The 12,054-nt window shown below is 32.0% G+C and overlaps 1 protein-coding gene across 2 annotated transcripts in view; it reads right to left on the bottom strand.

Moving 5' to 3' along the window:
• The window catches only part of LOC106474685 (CREB-binding protein-like), a 153,990-nt gene that overhangs the window by 27,751 nt on the left and 114,185 nt on the right, over nt 1–12,054 (bottom strand). For both annotated transcript variants that reach the window (XM_022379968.1, XM_013935380.2), the window contains exons 19-20: nt 10,111–10,257; nt 511–624 (exon numbers count right to left, since the gene is read on the bottom strand). In XM_022379968.1, the coding sequence (XP_022235676.1) occupies nt 511–624; nt 10,111–10,257 (261 nt within the window). The remainder of the gene's footprint in view (nt 1–510; nt 625–10,110; nt 10,258–12,054) is intronic.

Raw genomic sequence — 12,054 nt, 5'->3', positions numbered from 1 at the left:
CGCCGACCTATCTACTTGTTTGTACATTTCATTTGATCTATTATCGATTCGGTAAACACCTTTGAATAGATAAGGCTCTTCAAATGTCTTGCTCAATAGAAAGGTACACAAAAGAATGACCGCGTTTTCTAAAGCATATTTTCGAGATAAAATCTCGTTCACATGACATGAAGTTTGCATTATAAGCATACAAGGTCTCGTACACGCCAGCAAGCATTGCGAGACTATAAATTGGCGGCGCCCTGTTGCCGAATGTAAACAAACCGTGCGATTGCATAAACGCATATCTATGGCATGGAACACCAAAATCCGATAAATAATTTTAAAAAATGTGTTTCTCCGGAAGAAAACCTGAGGTTTTCAGGATTTTTTAGAAATATCCGGAAGACTTTCATTATTAAAGTAAAAAGGAATCAGAATTTAACCTTTACAATTATGGATGATGCTACAGTTTCACTAATATATATATATATTGAATTATATGAAAAATGAATGCTATTTATCACTTACCCCAACTGTTTGACGTACTCCAAATATCCAAGAAGTATTTCATGGTACACAGCTGTTCTGTACTGCTTGGGTTTGAAGAAATGAACACTATCAAGGTAAGCTATATAAACACGCCTGTAAAAGAATAAAATATAATAATAAAAGTAAAGTCTGGGATAATGAATAGGCATTAAATAAATTTTGACATCTTTACAATTTTATTGTAAAGATATCAAGTTTTTCATATGTTTTTAATATGATATAATTTACTGTTCAGTAAAGGTTTTAACACAAGTGGAGAAGAGTAAAGGCAATTTCTGATTAGCTATCGTGCACAAATATCAAACAAAAGTCATTTGAGTATTCAATGAAAGAAATAGGCAAACGTTTTTAACCCCACCAGAATGGACACCTGTATTTTACAGAACCTTGTAACTATAACTCTGAAAGTACTTATTGTATCTCCACAAAACTGGTCAAGCTTTCAGTAAACTTTAAAAGTCCTCCATAAACAAAAAATAAGAATTTTTAATTATGTATTATTACTAAAAGTTTCTGCTTAATTATATAGTGTCAGAGTGTTGACTGCTCGGAGTGCAAAGTGAATTTCATATTAAGATTGAAAACACTTTTCTTCATCTGAATATTTTCAAATTTTGTTTGCATAATCCCTCAAATTTCCTAAATAAAATATCAAATGTTTTTTTTAGAAAAACTTTATATTTCTGTCATTTTCTCTACACTAGCTTTATATGAGGTTGGTCAATTTGACCGACCTTGTAACCACCACTCCCACCCCCAAAAAGGAAATAAATCTAAATTACCCTTTTTTCTTTCTAGAATGACTTCAAATTGTAACATGAAACTTGATTTGTTTATCCTAACTAGCATAAATATCATAATAGTATGCATCTGTTTATATTTAATTCTACTGTTTATTGCCCTTTAAACTATGTCTAAACTAATAATCTTTCCATTAAATCTGAATTACTTGACGAACATGCAGCTCACATTACTCTATCGATTTACATAACACATGGACTACTCACGAGAGTACCTCATGAAAAATTTTGTCATTATTATTCTTTATTTTACCTAATATAACCCTATTGAATTACATAACACACGGGCTACTTGCAAGAGTACCTCATGAAAAATTTTATCATTATTATTATTTTTCATTTTACCTAATCTAAACCTATTGAATTACATAACACTTCTAATTTTTACATTTTAGTTACTTTTATAATAACAAATAAAGAATACACATGAAAAACAAGAAAGTAAAGTACTTACATAGGTCGTTTTCTTTTTGCTGTCAACTGTACATGACATTTAATCCTACTTTTTATACTAATAGTACTACTGCATTAAATAAATTTTTTATCGAGTTAAATAATGCTCCAAAGAACACAGAATAATAACAATCAAAAAGCAGAATATGGCCCATAACTATCACAATTATTCTGGCTTTCTAACTATTTGACAAGAGCTGTTAGAAATTCAGCTAAGCTCATCTTTGCCTTTCCTGTAGGAATCAAGCTTGAACTGGAAGCAAAAGTGACGATTATCTGTGCAGAAAACAACACAATATAATATGTCATTTGATAAATTGAAACTTTCACTTTCTATTGGTTATAAATATTGTAATATTAAGCATCAGAGAAAACTATTGACAAGTTGTGAAAGGGAGGATGTGATAGGTGGGCATAGCCGGAGGGGTCTCATTTTCTAGTTTATGGCTCTGAATCCAAAAAAGATTGAAGACTATAAAATTATGTTTTGCCTGAGCAATAACTATATTATAATGAGTAATTTATGTTGAATTCCAAATTTCTTGGAGGGGTGGTAAATAAATTAAAGAGGAAATGCATAGATAACAAATGTCAAAGTTCTCATACTACTCATAAAATTAAGAACTTAAAACTTAAATAATATTAAAAGTTGATATATTAACTATGTTTTGATGCCAAGTGTATTCGTATATATGGATAATAAAGTAATATGATTAAATTTTGAATGTAACTCTGTGAAAGGTTGTGACATGCCAACTCTAACATACCTGATGCGAAAGAATTAACCCTCTTGCCACTATTTCTGCACGTCACAAGGTTTTAGTGAGTTAAATTCAAAACTTAATTAAACTACTTTCTTTTCATGGTATACCAATAAATACAGCATATAAACGTAGTTAGTAATCCATATTTTAGTAATATATAAATTTTAAGTTCTTACTTTTATAAGACAATATCAGACAAAAAAAATTTGGAATTCCCTTACTGTGAGAATTGTGACATTTGCTCTCTAAGCATCTCCTCTCCTCTAAGTTAATTAACAACCACTCTGAGAAAGTATGAAATTTAACTTAAGTTACTTATTATAATACCATCATCGCTCAGGCAATGCATAATTTGTATAGCCTTCAATCTTATTTGGTGACAGACCCATGAAATAGACAATCATACCTGTCACATCCTCTCTTTCAGAAACTGCCAACAGTTTTCTCTAACATTCAATATTAAATTATTTATAACGAATAAAAAGCCAAAGTTTTCATCTATCAAATAACATATTATATTATATTGTTTTCTGTACAGAGAACTGCCAATTTTGCATTCAGTTTAAGCTTGATTCCCGTGATAAACATGTCAATGAGCTTAGATGAATTTTTAACAGCTCTTGTCACATAGTTAGAAAAATTGTGATAGTTATGGGGCATTGTCTGCTTTTTACACATTATTAATGTGTGTTCTTTGGTGTATTATTTAATTAAATAAAAAACATTTAGTGTACTACTACTACCATTAGTATAAAAAAGTGGGGTTAAGGGTTGTCAACAGCAAAAAAAAAAAAAAGAAGACTTGGGTAAGCACCTTTTTTTCTTGTTTGTAATGTGTATTCTTTATTTATTATTATAAAAGCAAATAAAATGTAAAAGTAGGAAAATATTTGATCTCAGTTAAGGTTAGATTAGGTGAAATAAATACTAATAATCATAATATAATAAACTTTTTTTCATGAGGTATGCTTGCAAGTAGCTTGCAGATAAGGTAATTAGATAGTGTAACATGAGCTACATGTTTGCTGAATGATTTACAACTTATAATGGTACAAATAGTAATTACACAGGGTTCAAAAGGCAATAAAACTCAAGTATCAATAGATGTATACTGTTATGAGATTAAAAGCTATTTAGGATAAACAAATGTAGTTTCATATTACAATTTGAAGTCATTATAGAAATAAAAAAGGGTAATTTAGATTTATTTCCTTTTTTTTTGGTGGTTATGAGGTTAGTCAAATTGACCAACCTTGTATAAAGTCAGAGTCGAGAAAATAACAGATAAAATGTAAAGTTTTACTGAAAAATACAACAAAAAATGTTTGAAATATATTTAGGAGGCTTTACAGTTTATACAAATAAAATTTGAGTTTTCTGAGATGAAGAAAAGTACATTTAATCTTCATGTGAAAATCACTTAGCACTCAGACTAGTATATAGAAATACAATCTATATTCACATATAAATCATTAGTAAAAATACTTAATTAAAAACCTGATTTGTTTTGTAGAAAAGGCTTGTAATGTTTAATAAAAGTCTGTCAAATTTTGTGAAGATACACATTGCTGTATTAAAAGTTATAGTACAAAATCTATAACTAGTAAAAATGGTTATGAGGTCAGTCCCTGGGACCAAGCCTGTAGTGAGAGTTAGTCAATGTTGTTATCACGTGTTGAAATGAACATTATATTCAAAGTATTCTTTATATCCAAAGGAAAGATTATACCAAATACGTATTAAACATTGGTTTACATTGCTGTACTTACTACAGGGCTATATTACATTATCATAAATTTGCATGCTTTATCTCTCATTCTTGTGTAACACTATGTACATTTTCCCATTACCTACAATACCTATTTGCATATAAATATACCAAGGTTTCAACATGTATGTAACTTGCAAAATATATCACAGAAATTACTAAGTTCAAGCTCTTTGACAAGCTAAAAGTTTAGGGCAAGATTTATTATCTTTTCATGTCAAATTTTCACACTTTAAATATAAATTTTGTATTTTTTCTTAATGCCAAAACTTGAAAAAGTACACTATTCTAGATATACATAATCTGCAATTCTAGAACGACTTTTTTTTATGTGTGCATGTGACACTTTGGTTCTAAGTTTTGTTCATAAGCTCTAGAACAATCAAATTTTAAGTACAACTTCTGAAGACTTGCAACTATAACATTAACACCAAAATACTTTAAAGTCCTATTTATATAATTAGCTGAAACTAATTTTTACTTTATGTTAGCACAACTAAAGACCTTTCTAAAATTTCCTTTTTTATATATTGATAAAATAATTTAAATATTAAATTTTGTGAAATCCTGCTGATATATGCCCATTCAAAAATAAATATATATTGCACTGTAAGAAAAAAAAATAATGCTTATAATAAAGTTTTACTTGAAAATGCAATGAGATGTATGAAAAGTTTTAGACGCTAACTTACACCTTATATGGCTTAAATTAAAATAATAATACATTTTTAAAAAGCATAAATTAGAATCTTATATTTTCAAATTTATATGGCAAATAGTATTACCAGCTTTCATTCTTCAGCAACGCAATATATACAATTTATGTAACATAAACTTTTCAAAATCTATACAGCTGGTGGTTTGAAGAGACATACCCTAAAACGTATATTTAATAACTTTCCCACATAATTACTTTACATTTGTAGTAACATTAAATGAAATTCGAAAGGTTTGTTAGGACTAGAAGAAACAGAAAATTATCATAAAATGGATGAAAACCTCTTTCTGAAGTTAACATTTTATTTGAAAAGAGCTACACCATTTACATTATATATGTAATCTTTAAGAAGTTAGAAATAATTTCATTATCATGGCATTTAATAAATTTTTTCAGGGAAAAAGTCATAAGCATTGAAACTATAGCATATCACACATGATCAGGGTTTCATACACAAAATGTAATCTGGGGCTTTTTGTACTTTTTTGTGAAAATATACACCTCTACAGGTTTTTTCCCTAAAGGATGACCATGCTTCATAAATTCATGACAATAAAATAACAAAGTCTCAATTATTAGCAGCAAAATAAAACACCACATTGCAACTGGCACTTTTATTTATTAATTGCCTGAAAACATGCTTTCAGTATACTTAGAACTGAAAATATAGTCAACCACTGTGTACTCCAATGATTTAAAATTTTCTCTTAGTAGGGAAGTAAGTTGGGTCAGTCCATATGTAATTATTTGAGGGGAGAAACAAGTCAAAGTCATAACATAACTGAACATTATGTATAAAGTGAAAAGAATAATCAAAGGAAGATAATGAGAAAGTGAAATGTACTTTATAAATTATGTACTTTTATTTCTAAGCAAGAGATACAAGGAAAAAGTTAGATCATACAGCAGCAACCAAGATACCCTTCCCTCTCCCCCCTCCGAATTGTAGTGTTAATTTACCCTGATCTATTACATGTAAACTACACACGTTAAGGTTACCTGTTATAGGAAAACAAAAATGCTAAGGCAAAATATAAAGAGGTCTACATTATATAATAAATCAAGAAATATATATAGGATTTTACTGAGACATAAAATATCAACAGCAAAGCCTTTAATCAATTCATATTATAGCAATATATATATAACTAATTTTTTTATTTTTTGTGTGAAAGTTATTATTTTCTAACAATGAAAATGTATTTCCAATAGATACTGCACCTCATCTGTATCAGGGTATACTCTTCACATGCAGTGAAGATACATGTCACCAAGCTGGGCAGAAAGAAAGCAAGTCCAATGGTGGAAAGAACATTCCATGGTGTGTAGTGGCTAGGGTATGTCAGACAAAACTCAGTGGGTCAATGCCAGTCCAAAACCAGACAGCACTGGATATGTATCTTCCAGTCTGCAGTAAGAGAATGGTCCCAACCCTCTCCACCTTTATTTAGACCAGGAAGCAGAAGGGAAAAGTAACTTCTGTTATAGCAATCTAGGCATGGCACATGTGCACAGACCCAGTACACAACCCGAATCTGGGCAATGGTAAAGAAGAGGAATGAAAACATGGTGGGTCAAATCCAGTCCAAAATCAATCAGTGTTGAGAATTTTTCATCATGTCTGTGGTAGGAAGAAGGACCCTACCAACCACATGTGTGACGACTTATGTTGGCTGGTCCTGCTCTGATCCAACACCAGACCACCTGGAACCAACATCCAGGTGGTAGTAGGATGGGGGAAAGCCAGCTAGAAAAGAGAACTGCATGTGGTGGATTCTTCCAGTTCAAAACCAGGTGGCATTTGATACGTCACTTCTGGTCTGCAGTAGGAGGAGGGTACACACTGACTACACCAATAGAGCACTAGTGCCCTACTCTCTGCTGAGTGGAAGTGGTCACACTTGGGAGGAAGCTTTCATGTTCCATCACCCCAGCAGCTAGGAACTGTATGTGGCAAGGACTCCTGTATTCCATAAAAGAGGGGTGAAAATTGTGGTGGTGAGTCTAGAGGAATGCAACACCTTAACCTGATAATGATGACATACTTCAGGCTTAAGTATGTTACATAACTTTTGTTAAATTTCTTTCCAATAATAAAACCGGTGGATAAAATTGTTAAAACTTGACAAGAACTTTCATGAAATTATATAGTTTGAGAAAAATATTAAATTTTTCTACTATTTCTACCAAACATTTGTTATTTAATGTAGTTGTTTGCACTCAGTCTCTGAATAGTTCATCTACAAGGTGATTTTCATGTTAAGTATAAAAATATTATTTTCATTTTACAATTTTCACATTTCATTTTCATTATCTCTAGAACTTCCCAAATGAATACAAAAGTTTTTTAAGGTAAATGTTTATATTTTATTTGCTATTTTCTCTACATCATCATTAACTCTGCTATTATCATGAATATAAGGAAATGTAAAAAGGTACGAAATGGAAATATGTACACACCTTTTATCTCTTCATTGAATAATCTTAAAATATCTTCTTGAGTCATATGTGTAACTTCACATCTTTACATTTTAAGTTATAGTTTATTTTTAATGTTTAATTTTTACTTATCTTTGATTATTTATGTCGACACACAGCAACAGTTGCCCGTGGATGATATAACATTAACGTTGGCAGAGACAGTTTATGCACCGACAAAATGGTGGTAAAGTGATTTAATTAAATTTTGAATGTAACTCAGCAACATGTGCAAAAAGGGTTTAAACACAGTACTGTCCTTATAGGTTTAAGACTGTGCAATGGATGAACATGAAAACCTAATTTTAAAAAGCAAGTTGGTCCAAATTTATTCAACTAGGACCATAGAAGTGGGCAGCAATTCCAACACTGCTATACTCATGATAGTACATGAGTTGTATGGTCTGGAACAGATCTTTTTATGAACCAATATACTAAGAGAAACTGTCGAGTGGTCTTGTGGAACACCCCATCTCATTAGTGAGCGTTATAGACTTTAAAGGCTGCACAGTGTGGATTTAAGATTAAGTATACACGGACATTTACCACTCACCAGTGAGTGGGATCGACAGATATAAAAATAGGCCCCTGTAAAGGGAAGATATATAGAAAAAGAACTTATCCAGTCAGAGTTGGTTAGTTGTGTAAAATGGCAATGGGAGGAAGTTGATATCCCAAAGATGAAGAGATGGCTAGATGATGAAGATAATGTGTGACAAAAGTATGCAGGACAGTCCACACGCCAGCCTGTACAATCTCCACCAATGGATGACAGAAGTGAACAGCCATGGAGTAAGTAATCGGACTGGGCAATAGGAGACCTAAAAGAGTTGATGTGAATCTACATCCAATGAAGCATAGGCTAAATAGATGAGCTGCTGTAAAGATCGTGTAAGGTAATGGGTGAAATATCTTGGGTAGATAAGAAATTCAATAGAATTAGTAGACAGTAGCATGAATCGTGAAAAAGAGCAGTGCAGGCCAAGCAACAAGGAACCTCATGGATGGAACTGAGAAAACGATCCAGATCACAATGAGAATATAAGTGAGAAATGGAAGGAAAGGAAGTAGAGTGAACATGCTTTCCCCTTCATGAGCCATAGACATTTCAGGGAGAAAAGCACAAACAGGGTAACAAAGAATATAAAAAGGATGAAAAAGAATATGGGAAGCATCAATGGCATACACGAGATCTTCTACAGCCACAGGCAAAAAGAAAAAATAGGACTTAAATGAAAGATAGTACAAGGAACAAGAGACTAAAGGTGCAGAGAGAGGATGGGTAAGGACATGGAGAACAACATTCCGGCTCTAATCAAAAAGAACTGCCAGATGAGGAGTTTGAAGGTTTCAGAAAGAAGAAAAAAGTAGAGAAAGGAGAGGAGAATACATGACAATAATGGGCAAACCTGAAGGAATTACGCAGAGCTGCCCTGTAGCCAGCAATGGTCGAACGCAATAAGCCTTAAACGAACAGTCATATAAAAATTCAGAAAGATGGAGGATAGATAGATGGGTAGGGGAGAAAGCATGACGCAAAACCCACATGTGAAGCCAGTGTGGCAACACTGCCAAATGGAAGAGAGAGGAGTTAGGATGAAGGAGTAGGGAACATGACAGAAGAAGAGGAAGAGAAGGACCAGACAATATTCAAAATAGGAAAGCTAAACTCAGCAAGCCAGCCAGTGCAGAGCGAGCATGAGGATTTCACACGAAGTGACCAGAATGAGAGAAAAGACACAAGGGAGATGACAAATTGGAGGGTAGCATAGATAAATAGGCTGGACCAGTCCTGACTGAATGTATCCACAGCAAAAGCTGAGAGATGAGAAACCAGGGGCCAAAAAAAAAGGGGAAGTTTGGCATTGAGATGAATGGGAAAAGCATACAAAAGAGGTGTGTCTAGATGAGAGCACATCCACTGAAACATGACAAGAATCAAGGCACCCAGAATATGACAAGCTATTAGATGTATATGTAAAGAATGGACTCAGAAAAAGAGGTCGAGAGCATGGAAACAGAGAATGCAAGACCTGGTGCCCCCCTTGCAATTGATACAGGAGACAACAGCAGGTTTGGTTGTATGGATGATCATCAGGAACCTACAAACCACCATAAGAAAATGATTCAAAGTCTGAGTTAATCAGTTATAAGATATAACAACAATAACGCACACACAAAAAGCATAAAAAAGTACTGAATATAAATTTTACACCAGTTCAGATAAATCCCAATTTACTTAACAGCCTATGTAAATTTAAATGTTATCCAAACTAGAATACAAAAGTTTGTCTAAGTTTAATTGAGTTGTTAAAAAAAGTTACAATACATGCATGTTACTGAAATCATGATATATAAAACAAGACAAAATTTGAATGTCAAAATTAATCCTTTCACAACTAGGGATTTTATTCCTAGGAACCAAGAAAAATTTAACCTCTTCTTTTTATATTAGATTGACTTTTTTGTACATTATATTGAAGACCCTACAAACCATATATTTGATTTAATGTGTACCCATGGGATTAGAAATAAGGTACACCATGTACACACCCATAGTAAGTAACGAGTTTAGTGTCCATACATAGAAAAGCTTACCTGGTATTTGGCATGGGACACTCTGAGCCATACTCTTGTACATGCATTCCAAAGAAACAAACATCTGTTCCATCAATCTCTTCAAAAGCAAATAGAGCTTTTCCTCTGTACGGAAACTGTTCAGTCATCTGTCCAGTCTCCACAAATCTGTAATTATATAAAATTATACAGTTGATACATATTCTATGACCAATAAACACCATCATGGAAATACTTCTTAACATTTTATATATTGGATAATAATTAGTTTCAGTTACAAGTAATGAGAGAATATATATGCTCTCAATGCTACTAAAATGAGTAACTACACAAAAAATTTGTAACAATCCCCTAATGAAGTTATGGCATAGTCTAGATTGAAAATGAGCAAAGATTCAAGTGTTAACAAGTTAAAAATTAGCAAAGGTCTGCTTATGCAGCATATTCAGTGAGTTATAGTGAAAATGATGATGAAATATACAATCTGAGTGTACAATGCAACTTAACAGCAAACATCTGGAAAATATAAAGTTGTCAGGGTCATATACTTCCTTGCATTACCAAGCAAACCTATGTCTTCAATTCCACATCATCTATGTTCAAACATGTGAAGATTTGATAAAGTTATGACAATAGAGCAGTTAAATCATAATCAGGCATTGATAAGGCAATATATTCCAAAGGCACACTTTTGAACATAACTATAAGTCCATACTAGTTAGCTGCTTTCCAGTACACACACACACACAGTTCAACAGCTTTCAACCTCACACCAACTGTTAGCTCCTTTTATTGCATACAGAATTCAACTAGGGAAGTGAATTTAAGAATATAAAATACTCTCTATAAAATCGTTATTGCTCTAACAAACCATAATTTTTATAGCCTTCAATTTTGTTTGGTTACAGAGCTATCGATTAGAAAATCAGACCCCTCCAGCCACATCATCTCTTTCACAATTCGTTGATAGTTCTCTCTCAAGTTTCATCATATATTAACTATAACTAATAGAAAGTCAAGGTTTCCATCTATCAAATGAAGTATTGTATAATGTTGTGTTTGGAACAGAATATCGTCAATTTCACTCACAGTACAAGATTCGTTCCCGTGAATGAATTTGTAACAGCTCTTGTCGCATAAGTAGAAAGCCATGAAAATTTTAAGAGGTAAGTGAATTTGTCTATTTTTTGCATGTTATTATTATTCTATATTCTTTGGTGCATTATTTAATTAAATAAAAATTATTAAGTGCATTACTATATATAGTATAAAAAATTAGGGTTAAATCCCTTCGGAAACTCGAGAGCAAGAAAAAATAAGATTGGGTAAGTACTTTATTTCTTGTTTTTCACATTTATTCTTTATTATTAAAAAAGTAACTAAAATATAAAAATATGGATCTTTTTAAGTTATTCAAGACTAGATTAGGTTAAATAAGTAACAATAATAAAATAATTAAAATGGTTCACGAGGTATGCACGCAAGCAGCGCATGGGTAATGTAATTTGATAACGTAATGTGAGCTGCACACTCCCCGAGTGAGTTACCACTTATAATGGCACAAATAGTAGTTAGACACACAGTTCAAAGGGCAATAAGAGAATAAAATTTAATTATAAATGGATGTATATTGTTACAAACTTAGAGCTATTTAAGATAAACAAATGTAGCATGAAGCTACAATTTGAAGTCATTCTAAAAAGAAAAAAAGGGTAATTTAGGTTTATTTAAATTTTTTTTTTTGGTGGTTACGAGGTCAGTCAAATAGACCAATCCTGTTTTGAGCTAGGGTAGATTAAATAACAGATAAGCTATAAAATTTTACTGAAAAAAAATGTCTGAAATGCATTTAGGTTTTAGAGATTACACAAGGGAAATTTGAGATTTTTGAGATAAGGAAAAGTATTTTTAATTCTAACATTAAAATTACTTTGCACACTGACTATTCTAAACAAACACTCAATA

This window comes from Limulus polyphemus, unplaced genomic scaffold (genome assembly GCF_000517525.1).
Source record: "Limulus polyphemus unplaced genomic scaffold, Limulus_polyphemus-2.1.2 Scaffold141, whole genome shotgun sequence".
NCBI lineage: Eukaryota > Metazoa > Arthropoda > Merostomata > Xiphosura > Limulidae > Limulus > Limulus polyphemus.
The sequence above is the reverse complement of the archived record's forward strand: the minus strand, read 5'-3'. Positions and strand labels throughout refer to the sequence as shown.